We start from the raw sequence: 14,500 nt of genomic DNA on the forward strand, positions 1-14,500 counted from the left end.
ACCCCCACTGAAAAAATCGTTCCCAGGTCCCTGGGGGGGGGGGGGGGGGGGGGTCACTCTCCACATGGACTGCTAGTCTGCTACCCACCCGTGTCCGACAACCTCAGAAATGCACCCTTAACGGCGTAACTACATTAACTAAATTTGCAACCCTAAATGGCGTAACCCATGAGAAAAGCCATCCTAAGTGGCGTTAACTGGGAAAAGCCCCTAATTCGATACCCTAAGTGGCGTAAAAATATCGAAATCAATTAATTTGATACCATACTGATTACTGATGTTAAATTGATGCATACAACAGGTATAAATTCCCGGCATTTTTTTTTTATTATTGCAAGTAAGGCCAGCATAATTTACTCTCTTACCTCTCTTAGCCACTTTTAATAGCCATCTTTTAGCCTAAAAAAGGGCCTAAATTAATGAATGCAAGTGAAAAATGTTGCTTGCCTTTACTGACTGATGCATCACTTACCATACGTTTTACCAATTTCATCAAAACTTGAAAAAATGGAATCCATACCAGTTAATGTGTTGAAAAATACATACATTAATTAAACCTCTCTATATATTCTTTTTTGTTTTAATTGATAATTAAAAAACAAATCAAAGGAATCCCCGGTATGAATCATACAAAATGGTAAAGGTCTATAGAGCCGGGTGTAAGACTAGAGACTACTGTACGGGGGTATTCTATCATAATGATGCGCTGGCCGGCGTGTGCGAGGATTATGCTGTATCCAAAGACCTCATAATAATTATATTATGCTGACGTATCCCTTAAAATCACGCCCTTCATGGTGTTTATGGCTTAGGTCTGCTCCCGAATCTAAATTTTGCAACCCTAAACGGCGTAGATCTATTCATAAGGGCCCCCCCTCAAAGGCGTCATCTTCATAACCAAATTAGCAACCCTAAATGGCGTGAAGAGAGAGAGAAAAGGCTACCCTAAAAGGCGATTTACTAGCGAATGGTGCTGAAATGCAACCCTTTTTGCCAAAGACGTCGACGACGCCAGAGTGCCTGAAACGGGACCCTTTTCGACGCTTTTTCTGGACGCGGGTGCGTAGCAGGCCGTGTTGCCGGAGAGTGACCCCCCGGGGGCAGGCAGCACCCCATGGGAATCTGGTAGCTATAGGTGCGTGCTAAAAAGTAGAAATGTAACCAAAATCACCTTTAGTGAATTTTTTCTTTCCTTTTTTTTAGCTTGTCAAATTTTTCCTGATATAAATCCCCTTCCATTCAATGGAATGAAAACCTTTTTTTTTGCTTGTCCAATTTTTCCTCCAAATCAGCATTCCTATAAAAATCGTTCCCAGGGCCCTGCAGCCAAGAAGTTGTTGTAAATTATTTTTAGAGAGAGAGCGAATCAATTCACTAACGGCGAAATTGGTAGTTTCTTCATTGTACGTCCCAAGCAGGGGCGGATCAAGGATTTTCGAGCGGGAATGGGGCACGTACATTTTCCCATGGAAATTTGACAAGCAAAAAATAAAAGAAGAAAAAAAAAAGAAAAAGAAAAAAGGTTTTCATCTAAAATTGAAGGTCATTTCGTCCGTGGAAAATTTGACCCGCAAAAAAAAGGGGGAAAGGGTTTCAAAGGGAAGGGGGGGGGGGTAGAAACGGTACTGGTATACATAAATCAGTTTGGTGGAAGTTCGTATTTTTTTAACCGCACGCGTACCGTATCTCCACTCTGGCGTAACTTACGATAAAGAATATAACTGGAAAAAGTCTTGAGAAGAACAAATTTAGACCTCACTTTAGACCTAGCTGGAGCGGTATGAAGTTGGGTTCAAAATACAGTGAGTAACATAGAAAGAATATTTATTTTTGCAGATCTCTAAGTCTAACTTTAGATCTACCGCAGATAGTCGTTAGGCCTAAAGTTAGATATAATGATTGGTACCGGTAAATGGTATTGGTAGGACACTTTATATTTTTGAAGCCTTTTTTTTTGTCTTTGGATTACACTAAAAATATGAATTCAATATTTGTAATCATCTTCTATTTTGTTCTCTATAATATTTCCTAACATTTTTTACTAAACATTTATGAAACTTCGCTTGTAAATTTTTCCAAATGACTTTTTAAAGCTGATCGTGCGGACACACAACCTGTCCGGACACACAACCTGTCCGGACACACAACAACTGGGTATACATAATCAATCCTCAGCCGGCGCGGCTGCGCTGAGCTGAGCCTCGCCCATAGCCTCGCCTCAGTCCGCGCTCAGCCGATGCATCGCGACGGTTCTCTCCGTTGCCTTTGGTTCGCTCTTTCTGTCGGACAGTTCCTCTTCGCGGATGAACGATAAATCTCGCGTGCACGGTGTCCTATATTAATAGTTAATACTAAAATACCTAGCATTATTAAGATTAGACCAAAAGCTTCGGTCTCTGTTATGTTGTTTGTGTATGAGGAGAAAAAAATAAAAATGATAAACTCCTCGAAACAGACGGCTGCCAGCTGTCTATACCAGTATTAAGATCTGCTTTTAAGTTTTATGAAATGTAGCTCTTATTTCTTAGTTTGTACACTGTCTTTACTTTATAGTTTAGTTTGTACATTTTTTCTTTACAATATCAACTAGGCCTAGAGGTCTAGACCAAAACTTAAGCTTCAGTCTGTGTATGACTATGATGCCTGGGGTATCCAAACTTCGCGGACATTTCAAAAATATTCATCAGGCTTAAATTTTTTAACAAAATATAATTTATACAAAACCAATTCAAGAAATAGTTATCACATTGACGACAATATCGTGAACTATGAAATAATTGACAGTACGGTAGGTCGAGAGGTTTCGCCGGTATCGCAATCTCAAAATTCTATTCAGATCGACGAATGCGCGTTGACGTTGTGCTGGAAATCGTTCTGAAAAAGTGTGACCTAACTTCGCGGACCAAAGTTTTTGTGGAGATTTATAAAAAAAAAAACTCAAGCTCAAAAGGTGAGTTATTTATATCAGATTGACGACAAAAAGCTATAGTCTAGAATCAGTCAGTACTACATTGAACTCACATTTTTGATGATATCTGCTTGCAAAATGATGAAATCGTGTAACAAAATGGCCGATCGAGACTGGGGTAGAAGGAGAGAACTTTTCGTTTTTTTGAACTTCCAGTCTGTGCCTCGATGTCAGGAAACTGCCACTCGTTAGACCTTCATCCATATAATCGTGGTAAGTGCATAATTTCTGTTTTCACAATTCATTTGGAGAAATATTTAGACCATAAATCACTCTAGTCCCGTGAGTATGGTCAAATACACGGTAAGCCACTGGGCTCCCGCCCGCGCAGCGGGCGGGAGCCCAGGGGCTTACCGTGTATATAGTTCCCTGGGTTAGATATCGTGATGCTTGTTGAGAATATCAGATTTCTTCGGAACGGGCGCTAACGGTGACAAATTTGCTGATCTTTCGTCAATATTTTCATGAATACTGAACTCATCCTTAAGAAACTTACGCCAAAGGGTAGTTTTAGGTCATTTTTCATGTTGATAATGTCAGATATTAGATAGTTTTTTAGATAATGACTGTCCGTGAAGTATGGACACACAAAGTTTGGACTCACTGCCATACATTGGCTCAACTCAGTAAAATGTTGGAAATCGTTAAATAAATCCCCAGAACAAACGGTCAATCCTGTGTTAATGTTAAATCTCTCCGAGTCCGAGATCTATTATGTTAGACTAGGCCTAACTGCCAGTCTAGAGTAAGTTAGACAGCTGAAATCCATCTGTTTAGAGGAGCTTTTAAAGTTTAAACATTTTATGACTTTTCAAAATTTTCCCCCAAACTAGGGAGTTAGGGGCCTAGATCCAACATTAGATTACATGGAGGAGGTACAGTGGAATAAGATATCGAATAAGACCTAGTCCAGTGGAACAACTAATGAAGTGAGACTGAACCTGAAGCTTTCAATCAAACATTAGACCACCCCATAGTGCCATCTTTAACATAGATGTAGACTTTTGGATCTAGTCATCTAGACTCACCTAGCATTCTTAAGTTAAGCCAAAGGCTAATTTTAAACTTATCATCTTGACATGAACATTTAGGTAGACTCTGGGGACTAGACCAGCTTCAGTCTCTGTGCAATTGGTTGTTCTGCTGAACTATGTTACCTAATTTGATTAAATGTCAGAAATTGTTAAGAAGATGATTATTCCCATCTAACTTAGTGACTGGAAGCATGAAATAAGATCTAGGTCTAAAGTGTTACTCATTAGACCTAAAAGTTAAGTTACATTCTGAAGTAACGTTAGAGGTCTAATGTCAGACTCTAACTTATATTATATCCTAACAAAAGCATACCATTGTGAACATTCTTTCTGAATGTAGATATAGATTCAGTCACAATAAAACCCATTTCACAGAGAGGATGCCTTCTGAAAGAACGCTGTAAGACCATGAAACTTGCTTGATCTTTCGAAGGTCTTTCAATGAATTGTCAAAGATCTCTGAGGTGTTTCAGGATTCCTGGTTGATCTTTCAGTGGTCTTTGTGGTCTTCGTGATCTCCAAAATGTTTTGAAATGGTTCAAAACAGTCTTTCAGTTGTCTTTCAGAAAATTGGTCTTTCGGTGTTGTTTCGATGGTCTTTCAACAGTCTCATTTTGATAGAAGATCCCTGTCAGTCTTTCAGAGTTGCTGTTGGGGTCTAGGTCACTCTTTCAGAGTTCTTTCAAAGGCCTTGAAAGTCTTTCATAGAACTTGATTTCTCTTTCAAAGATCTCTAGCAGTACACCAGATAATCTTTCGGTGATCTCTCAATGGTCACATTGATCTCTCAGTAAACTTTCAGCTGTCTTCAGGGTCCTACAGGAATCTTGCTGGAAATGATTTTTGGTCTTTCAGGGTTTTTTGGAGCCATTCCACAGAGACATCAAATTTCACTGATCTTGAAGATTGCTGAAAAACCTTGCAAATTTTCTGTCTTTCAATTGTCTTTTGTTCTGTGGAATGGGTTTTGACCCGGGGGGGGGGGGGGGCACTCGACCAAAAAAGTAGTGGGTATGTGCCGCGGGCGAGACAAAAAACGGGGGCCTTGGAGCGGGCTTATTGTAAAAAGGAGGGTCCTCGGAACAGGCTTCGGAACGACAAATGTTTGTGAAAACGGGGGTCCTTGGAACGGGTCGCCTGCGTGTGATTGCGTATTCATCCCTATGGAACGGGCATACGTGCATGCCGGGTGCGCTGGCGCAGATGCGATGGTCGGACAGCGCTCTGCGGCCCCTTTTCATCAAAATTGCGGCTGGAACGTCGTAACGGAAAATATGCGAAGCTTTGGAGCGGATTTTTTTCTTCTTTTTTCTCGATTGAAGAAAATGCTATGCTTTGGAGCGGCTTTCTTTGTTCTTTTTCTCAATAAGACAAAAATGCTATGCCTTGGAACGGAAATTTGAGTGTAAAAATGGGGATCCCCTCCGCGGCACATACCCACTATGCATTATATACTGAGTGCCCCCCCCCCCCGGGGGGTTTTGATCAATGTCTTCTGACAGCCGTCCCACTTGCTCATTTCCAAGAACATGGCTTTCATGTCCCATTTCTGTGTTGTGACATTCTTTATTTATCTATCTAATGGCCTACATTAGAGAACAATGCATAATTTTCTTTCACTGAACTGGATACAGACATAGTTAAGTAAATCAACCAATGTACAGAGATCAAAGCTTTGGTCTAATTGTCATAATGCATTAGTATTTGGCCATATGTTTTAAATTTGCAAAAATTGTGATATGTCAACAAAATCTAATGATAGCACACCTATCAGTATAAGAATAGTCAAAACTTTCTACCCTAACCATGCAGAAGTATACTTTTTCAGAAAGGAAATTTCATGAGGATTCCATCAGGTAAACTGCCAACATCTCAAGGTGAAAATGAATTTAAGGACCCCCAATATTCTTTGTTTCAATCTTCCTTTTTTCTTTTGGCCCATACTATTAATTACTTAACATATTTGTATTGCCAATGAAATTCCATTTCAGGTGATATGCATTTTAAATGGATTCATTAATTTCATCAGCGTCATTTTATGCAAATTTATGTAAATTTTGAATAACCAATTTTGTTTTAAGTACTTTAAACTTCTAACATGATTCTCTGATGTGTATAGAGGCATATTGTTGTACCTGTTTTTTTTAGCTGTAACATGAGACCAAAGTCAACATTGAGAACCAAACTTATGCATGTTTGATACTAGCAGTGCAATCCCATAGAGTGTAGGCCTACTGTTTCAACCCTCCCTCAACTACCCTCGTTGTATTCATTATATATCAAGTGAAGTGTTGCAACTTGATGTTGCATTCTTTATCAACCCTTTGATTTTTTTATTTTTTATTTATTTATTTATTATTATTTTTTTTTACAAGTATGATAATACACCAACCTGGTGGACTGTACTTAAACGGATGATGATGATGATGATTTAATCATCATCAAATACTCCCCCATGACCAGCATAATCATCATCATCTTCATAGCCTTCATTTTCACCATTATCATTCTTATCATCTCCATCTCATCATTACAATTGTGAACAATTATTACAATTCTGCTATATAAATGTATTAATTAATTTAATGAGTTTTATTCTGGGATTGTCAGTTTTTTTTTCAAGCAATCTGCTTATAATGACAATCCTTCTGCAAACTGTAAATGTTGAAATCATTTATAAGTAGATCATATTTGTTTAGAATGACTTTTTATTTAGTCCATTTTTTTCTTTATGATTCAAGCCAAAAATCAATAACCCAAAAAGTCCAATATATATAAAAATATAAAATGTATTATGTAATGAAAAATGTATTGTATACGAATGTTATGAATGCAGAAGAAAACAACAAATCAAATCAACCCTAATACAGCTTACACTATGCTTTCAAAGGACACCAAATTCATGACAATACATCTCCTTTGAGCTAAAAAAATCATAATCATATGTTAATTTGTGAGAATTTTTGGTGTTTTTATACTGTAAGGATTTTCAAGATTTTCTTAATTATCACTAATTACAATTAATCAGTTGAATTGTAAAGAGTTGTTGAATTATTATACTACTATAATAAAGCTTTAAAATTAGACCAGAATCAAATCTCTATATAGCTACAAAGTTATACATTTAACATATGAAATGTCTCTCCCCCTCCACCACCTTGCCATTTTTGTCTTGCCTGCATAGCAGAGCGAGACTATAGGCGCCACTTTTCCAACGGCGGCGTCGTCAACATTGAAATCTTAACCAAGGTTAAGTTTTTGAAATGTTATCATAACTTAAAAAGTATATGGACCTTGTTCATAAAACTTGAACGTAAGGATAATCAAGTATTACTAAAATCCTGCCTGAGTTTCAGGTCACATGACCAAGGTCAAGGTCATTTAGGGTAAATGAACTTAGACCATGTTGGGGAATCAATATCGAAATCTTAACCAAGGTTAAGTTTTTGAAATGTTGTCATCACTTCAAAAGTATATGAACCTAGTTCATAAAACTTAGACATAAGGGTAATAGTGTATTACTGAAGATCCTGCTTGAGTTTCAGGTCACATGATTAAGGTCAAAGGTCTTTTTAGGGTCAATAAACTTTGGCCATGTTGGTTTTTTTAAGGAATTGTCATCATAACTTACAAAGTTTATGGATCTAGTTCATCAAACTTGGACATAAGAGCAACCATGTATCCCCAAATATCATGTGCGAGTTTCAGGTCACATGATCAAGGTCAAAGGTCACTTAGGGTCAACAAACATGTTGGGTTTTTTGAGGAATTGTCATCATAACTTAAAAAGTTTATGGAAAGTTCATGAAACTTGGGCATAAGAGTAACCATGTATCCCTGAATATCATGTGCGAGTTTCAGGTCACATGATTGAGGTCAAATGTCACTTGGGGTCAACTAACTTTAGCCATGTTGCGGGAATTTGAGGAATTGTCATCATAACTTTGACATTTTATGGATCTAGTTCTTGAAACTTAGACATACAAGCAATCAAGTATTCTTGAACATCCTGTGTGCAAGTTTCAGGTCACATGACCAAGGTCAAAGGTCATTTAGGGTCAACAAACTTTGGTAATGCTGGGGGTATTTGTGGAATTGTAATCATAACTTTAAAAGTTCATGGATCTAGTTCATGAAACTTGGACATAAGAGCAGCAATGTATCCCTGAATACCCTATGCGCATCTCAGGAACATGGCCAAGATCAAAGGTCATTGAAAGGTTAATGACCTCTGGCAGTGTTGGGAGAATGTGTTGAACTGGCATCATAACTTAAAAAAATTATGGATCTAGATCATGAAACATTGACATAAGGGTAATCAAGTGTGAATGATTGTTTTGCACATGTCTAAGGTCGCATGATCACGGTCAAAGGTCATTTTGGGTGAATGGACATAATATTTTATTATCATAGTAATGTTTTCTTCTGTGAATAATTATTCATTAGCTGTTTTCAAAGGCAGCACTGCTGCTATATCAAATCGCGTAATGCAGGCGAGACTGCCAGAGGCGTTCCACTTGTTCATTATTTAATCTGCTGTGTTGTGATTTCATGTTATGTGGTAATGTGCTCAGTTTTACAGATATGATAGTTTTCAGCTTTAAATCACATATATTTCATGAAAATATCTTTCTGTTCTACTGAGATATTGTATGTTCAGCCGACTGAAATTTCGAAAAGCACAACAAACCACCTTTTTTGTGGGATGAGTTAAAATTGCCTGGCCATTATAATAATAAAGTACCTTTTTATCATAACAATTTTGATTTCCTTTTTTTGATTGGATACAGATTTTGAAATCTATGGCACAGCTGCAGGTAGTAGTAAGACTCCTGCTTGCACCAGGCCTCTTAATAACTCAGCATGGAGCACAACTGGACCATCCACATCTGTATCATGTATCACTGGCAACAGCTCTAAGGAATATGGTACAGTGTCATCAAACTTGCCTATGTCATCCCGAGCTAATACAACTCTGATGTCATCAGCAACAAGTAGGGCACTACAGAGGGCTACTAGTTCTGGAAGGTATTTAGAATATTTTACTCTTGCTATAACCCAAATCGTAAAACAATTGCTAATACCTGATGCTGTTTTTAAGAAACTAAAGAATTATGCTATGTTTTATAGTTTATTTTTTATTATAAAAATAGGCATGTCACCCAGTCATCAATATCACATAAACCAAATATTAGACCAAATTAAATAGGTCAAGATGATAGTGTGGTTGTTTCTGAATAAATACAAATATAATTTGAGTACGCCATATAAAAGATAAATCTAGTAAAAATATGAAATGAACAAGGATTATGATATGATATCATCATTTCTAACTGACATAATGTTTTGTCCTTTTGAAATACCTGGTACTCAGAATTCTTAAAATGAAATTAACAAGGATTATGATATTGTGGCGTAACCGGGCCCTGTCAGGGGGTAGCGATCTGCCGTCTTGCAGTCTCCAGAACCCGGTCCACGCTTCTCCTCACTTTTATATCTCTTTTGGGCAGATTCGCTCACAAAAGTCTATTGTGCAACGTGATACACTCTCACACTCCTATGAAATGCACCAAATCACCCGCTCACTCACCCTAAATCATGCAAATGAAGCAACTTGGGAGATATTCAGTATACAGTTGAACTTGATTTATTCGGAGCTTACATCTTACAACCGCACGCCACCGCAGCTCCCAGCAAACTGACGTACTTCTCCAATAATCGCAAAGCATACCACTACATAAACATATCGCCCTCTACGATTAAACTATGAGATACATCTTAAAGGTATAACTCATTACGCTACACAATATGATAACATAATTTCCAACTGACATAATGTTTTAGAATTCTTAAAATGAAATGAACAAGGATTATGATATGATAACATCATTTTTAACTGACATAACGTTTTGTCCTTTTGAAATACCTGGTACTCAGAATTCTTAAAATGAAATGAACAAGGAATAAGATATGATAACATCCTTTTTAACTGACATAACGTTTTGTCCTTTTTAAATACCTGGTACTCTTGGAATTCTTAGCACCAAGGCACTCAAGATCTAAAGATTTCAAGATATACATGTATAGTTTGTTATGCCTGCACTCACAGTAGTTGGTTCCGGCAGGGATTATGTTTTGGGAATGATTGTATTTGTACGTCTGTCCTTCATATCCTTGTTCTTGCAAAATGTTTAATCAACTTCAAATTTGATCAATGCATCTGGCAAATTGACAAAAATCTGATCTGGTGGCATCAAGATCAAAGGTCCCAGCATTCATTGAAATGTCTTGTTCTTGTAATAACTAAATAACTATTTGAGGATGAACTTAAATCTTGGTTTATGCAATGTAAAAATTATATTGTTAGATTTGGAGTCACAAGGTCAAATGTAAATTGCCATACAGAGGTAATATATTGATATATTGAATATAATTCTTGTTCTTGCGAGAATCACGTAAGGAATGAACTTCAAATTTTGCTCATGTGTGCAAATGGTAGTGACAATTTTCTGATTTTGGATGACATTGTCAAAGGGCAAAGGATACCGAGGTCATTATTTCAACATATTAGGTGTGTAATATTTCTGATCTGGTATTGATGGAGGCATAGCTAGGTTTTGACCCATTTTTGCAATCTGAAGATGAATTTAAAATGTATTTCTGTAAACATATTTTACAAATTTTCAAAAATTTAACAAAGATGGATTCAAATTCAAATTATGATTGAAACTTGGAAAAAGTGAGGACATGATAATAACAATAGAAATGTGGTTGCAGCTACATTGTCATCAGTGTCTGAAGATATTTACTTACTTGATATTAGATCATGGAGTTACACCCCTCTTACATCAAGTGGTGGTAGACTAAGAACTCCTGGTCGGACCCCTGGGAGAACACCTGGGTCTAGGAGTACAGTATTTGGAAGCTCAAGTACAACCCTTGGCGTCAATCCTCAGTCTTCGGTTCTTGTAGGTATGTTGCAGTGTTATGCATAATGTACTTCTATGACTGTTGTAGGTTATTGCCAAAGACATTAAGAGATCAACGTTCAAATGCCACAGAGGTCATTTTACATTGAAATATCTTGTGCTCATGATAACTAACTAACAACCCATTTAAGGCACCAATGATCTTGTTAGGTTTTGGGGTCATAAGGTCAGAGGGCAAGGGTCACAGAATTCATATGCATTGGAGTATAAAATAACCAAAGCACAATCATAGGGAATAATTTAAAACTTGACTCATGAATTATATAAACAAAGATGTTTTGATTAAATTCGGGGGTTCAAGGTAACAAAGTACATATCTTTAGGTCATTATACCTGATAATATTTCTTGGGACATATGAAGAAAAATTTGAGGAATGAATTCAACCTTTCATGGCCTATCTAATGTATGCATATTTGAGTGAACATAATCAAATTAGATTTTGGGGTCACAAGTTTAGAGGTCCTAGGATCATATTGATCTTTTGAAGTTAATAGGTGTACACTGCAATATAGATCTGATCTGGAAATGGCGGAAGTATGACATTGTCAACATTCGTCTTAACTGTCATATCATGATATGACAGTGCGGAATATATTTAAAAGATATTGAGTTTAAATGTTGCCACAAAATGGGTCAGAGGAACAACAGAACCAAGGATTATTGATGATTTCTCAATCACATACTATATATAAATGACCTATCATTGTAAAGCATGGAGTTTCTTCTTTCACCTGGTATAACTTGAATAATTCTTCATTCTCACATGAGTGAGTAAAACAATATGAAGTAATCATACCTGAAAGTTAATTGATGGATGTAAAATTGAAGTCAGATATTTACAAAACTTTTGGGACATGTGATTTTTTTTTGAAGTCCAGATATTGTTCACCAAATGATTTTCTTTGTACCGTATCCTTTCTTATTGTTTTTACTCACTCATACATGCATGAGGAATCGTCTACATTATACCATATAAAAGAGGAGACTAACATTTTGAATCCATCTAGTTCCTGTTTTGCAGGTATTGCTTAAGATGTTTGTAACTGATTTTTAAAGTAGACCTAGCTGTGATTGCAGTGTCATTATTATTGGACCAAGGGCTTACACTATCTAAGGTAGATGTGGAAATATAGGAATACACGTACGAACCCTCAATTTCATTATGACACAGTTTTAATTTCTATTTGAAGGTTTCCCTACATCCTGTCTTGATTAGATCTGTCTATCTCTCCTCTTTCAATCTTTAGTGCACTTCAGATAAATGCAATTCAACTTTGACCCCCCAAAATGCAAGCCCTCAAAACAGACATGAGATGAATTAGCTTGTGTCAGATTTTCATGACTGTTTTTTTTTTAATTAAAAAGAAATACTAATGATTATTGACTGGCCTTGATAGGGGTAGGATATATTTTTGCGGTTTCACATTTATGGTATAGCTTTCAAATAGAGGTTTCAAAATAAGGTCATGAGATAAAGTTTTGCTCAACACTTAATTTTGAAATCTAATTCAAAATCTATTATATAAAAGTCTGGGAAAAAAATTGTAAGCATTAAGAATGTCCAGATTCTCTTTTTTCCTGTATAATTGCACTGATGAATACTTTCCATGTTATAGGTATGTAAAAATGTGCCAAAAGGCATAGTTCATAACAAAAATTAGTTAGACATGAATATAATGCTTTGTAGAGTAATAAATCATGTAATCCTTTAGTGTGTAAGTGGCTTTACATACCTTTCAGGATGATACATGTATGTGGGACTAAGGGCCTGCTGCACATGATCCATTAATGCACCAATATACATACACATGTATATTTACTACAGTGTATAACCCATGCCTAAGTGCTGGGAAATGAGCCACAATAACATCCTTTAAATTGCCAAAGTTAAAGACGTAGATATCTTTAATCAGGAGTAACACTTAAATTTGAAAATTTTGAAAATGTTGGTATTATAAAAGGCATATTTCATGAAACCTGTGAGAATACTCCCAAAGCAGAGATTAGATCAATGAGCTGATGATTGATTTAAGGAATGTAAATTTCATTATTAGATCTGAGGTAATTAAAAAAAAAGAAAAAAAAATGATTAAAAACAACAAAATGTCATAAAATGCATGCTTAATATAAATTCATATCACATTGTTCTTTATAGTCAAAATATTGTTTATATAATGTGCACACAAAAGAAAAAAAATATGAGGATTATGGACCAATGAACTGGTTGATATGGAAATATTTTAAAGTTAATATAATCAGATATATACCAAAAATACCAAAAGTACTTCATCTTCTTTCTATATATTATCTTGACTGTATTTTATTGAATAGCCATTGTAGAAGGGAGAGGTATAGCTCAGGGTGAAATAGGGATGGCTAGTATTGACCTGAAGCAGCCTGAACTGATATTATCACAGGTAGGCCCTTGATGTTCTTAATTTTCATTTATATATTTCAATTGGACTTGCTCAAAATATGACTAATAAATGTTCATATACATTCATAATCCCCTCCCTACTTTTCAAAAACCTACTTTCAACATCTTTTTTTTTTGGTTGAAAATCCATGGAAAGGTTGCACACCAGATCCTTCTTTGTCTTTCTTAGATATGTAAAAACCCACCAACGCCTTAACGCTGTTTTCAAATGTTTAATTTTCCATGTTTCACCATAAATTGAATTTTTTTTATTCCATATTTTTGTTTTTTCTTGTGTGTGTGGGGCACTATTGCTTGTGATGCTTGGTTCATTACTTTGAGATATATGAATATATCACTGGATTTATACATTATTTTGTTTCTCTCTTTAATTTAATCTATATATAGTATATTCATAGACATAACAAACATTTGTTTGATTTGATATATGCATATTAACCTATTATGTAATTCAGTTCTCAGATAGTCAGACCTATGTGAAAGTAACAACAAAGCTTCAAGTATTGCAGCCGATTGAGGTAAGTTATCTGCAAAATACCATACACATTTTTTTTAATTCATAAAATTTATCTGAAATATTAGCCCTGAGCACTATAAAAAATGTATTATGGAATGCTTGTACTAACAAGATCATTTATTAGAGACTATGTAATGATTAATATTGCTTTTGTAATCTTGAATATGTTTGAAGTGCCAAATAAATACTAAATAAATAAACCCTAGCATTCTTTTGTTTAAAAAATATTTTGAACGATATTAAGGCATTTTTTTCCAATTTGATATTTATGTATTTGCTGATAGCATGTTCTTGATGGTTACTGATTTTGGAGTACATTGCTTTATCTTCTTCTGTAAGCTGTCAATTTTGGTTTATATGAATTGTTGCATTATATATTGTTGTGTTATTTACAGATCATTATGCCTCATACAGCATGTGAAGGAGGAGCAATGACAAAGCTTTTCAAGCTTATTAGTGATAATTTCCAGGGTCTTGATGTCACAACAGTTCAACGCAAATATTTCAATGAAACAAAAGGTATTACTCATAGTAGCAATACTGAAATGACATGA

General features: G+C 35.8%; 1 protein-coding gene across 1 annotated transcript; it reads left to right on the forward strand.

Annotated features, from left to right (window-relative positions):
- Positions 1-1,724: 1,724 nt before the first annotated feature.
- LOC129256203 (mutS protein homolog 4-like) lies at positions 1,725-14,500 on the forward strand. The gene is made up of 6 exons (XM_064096026.1): positions 1,725-1,802; positions 8,793-9,030; positions 10,826-10,974; positions 13,324-13,409; positions 13,885-13,947; positions 14,342-14,500. The coding sequence occupies exons 1-6, from the start codon at positions 1,781-1,783 to the stop codon at positions 14,498-14,500; spliced, it is 717 nt and encodes a 238-aa protein (XP_063952096.1). The 5' UTR covers positions 1,725-1,780.

The sequence above is a fragment of the Lytechinus pictus genome, chromosome 3 (assembly GCF_037042905.1).
Source record: "Lytechinus pictus isolate F3 Inbred chromosome 3, Lp3.0, whole genome shotgun sequence".
NCBI classification, from domain to species: Eukaryota; Metazoa; Echinodermata; class Echinoidea; order Temnopleuroida; family Toxopneustidae; genus Lytechinus; species Lytechinus pictus.

Bases quoted from the DNA above. Each gene is read 5' to 3' on its own strand.
- LOC129256203 (XM_064096026.1), top strand. From the start codon at position 1,781: ATGAAGTTGGGTTCAAAATACA. The intron at 9,031-10,825 runs GTATTTAGAATA...ACTTGATATTAG, and splicing joins AGGGCTACTAGTTCTGGAAG to ATCATGGAGTTACACCCCTC. The intron at 10,975-13,323 runs GTATGTTGCAGT...TTTATTGAATAG, and splicing joins TCAGTCTTCGGTTCTTGTAG to CCATTGTAGAAGGGAGAGGT.